At 39.6% G+C, this 1,132-nt stretch overlaps 1 protein-coding gene across 1 annotated transcript; it reads right to left on the reverse strand.

Annotated features, from left to right (window-relative positions):
• Positions 1–3: 3 nt before the first annotated feature.
• Positions 4–339, reverse strand: LOC109509423 (histone H2B 1/2-like; the record flags this gene model as incomplete). Its single annotated transcript, XM_019859272.1, has 1 exon — positions 4–339. A coding segment is annotated over exon 1 (273 nt), but the record flags the coding sequence as incomplete, so codon positions are not given.
• Between the last annotated feature and the right edge of the window lie 793 nt (positions 340–1,132).

Genomic DNA, 1,132 nt, shown 5'->3' on the forward strand with positions numbered 1-1,132 from the left:
CTCCCTGGATGTAATGGTGGAGCGCTTGTTGTAGTGAGCCAGACGAGACGCCTCAGAAGCAATGCGCTCGAAGATATCGTTGACGAAGGAGTTCATAATGCTCATGGCCTTCGAAGAGATACCGGTATCCGGGTGGACCTGTTTTAGTACCTTGTAGACATAAATGGCGTAGGATTGCTTCCTGGTCTTCTTCTTCTTCCTGCCGGCCTTGTTGGTTGACTTTGTGACGGCTTTCTTGGAACCTTTCTTGGCGGCGGGCTTCTGTGGTTCAGGCATGCTGGCTGTAGTTGTAAGAACGGCAACTCGATTGAGGTACAGATACGAGAGTTTGGTCGATTTATATTCGTCTCATGTAGATTTAGCTGCGCCAGCGCTACTTTTTCATTGGCTGAAACTCTCCTTTGAAAACGCGTCACTTCACTCGCAGGCGTTTAAAAAAAGGGGCGCGGCCAAGACCATCACGCTAACTTCATTTGCACGAGACCTTTTTGTGACGTTTCAATAAATGTATTTCTTGAAAATACACCGATAATGTCACAAAACCACACACTACTCTAGATTGTTTGGAGTTGCAATGTTATTTTTGTTCCAGATTACCAATTTGCTGCAACCTTTTAGTTTCTTATAGTAAGCTCTTTAGTCATCAACGTTTTAAAATTATCTTTAGTACGATGACATGTTTAGTGTAAAGTGCATTAATAAAAAAATGATATAGCTTCACTTTATTTCTTTCGTCGTATTGGTACAGGTGTGTGTTGTCAGCAAATAGTGGCTCTCAACACTGGAAAAGTAATTATTTTGGCACATAACACGAGTACAAAAAAACCGCTACACAAATTCAACATTTTGAAATCAAGACTTTATGGATTATTTTAAAAAGCAGTAATACAAATAGAGGTTCTTAGTTGCGCATAACTTGAACCCCATGTCTACACATTGATTTAAAAAAAAAAAAGAATATCTTCGTCAAATCTGCACCACTGGACAATTCCAAGCATCATTCTGTCTTGATTATGAAAACATGGTGACAGTAATCCAATCGCTCAATTGTTTTATTGAACAACAGTTAAACAAATTTCAAACGGAACTTATTGCTGCCTTCCTAAGATTGCATTTTTCATATAGCCAAGTC

This window comes from Hippocampus comes, unplaced genomic scaffold (genome assembly GCF_001891065.2).
Source record: "Hippocampus comes isolate QL1 unplaced genomic scaffold, H_comes_QL1_v1.1 C16894884, whole genome shotgun sequence".
Taxonomy (NCBI): domain Eukaryota; kingdom Metazoa; phylum Chordata; class Actinopteri; order Syngnathiformes; family Syngnathidae; genus Hippocampus; species Hippocampus comes.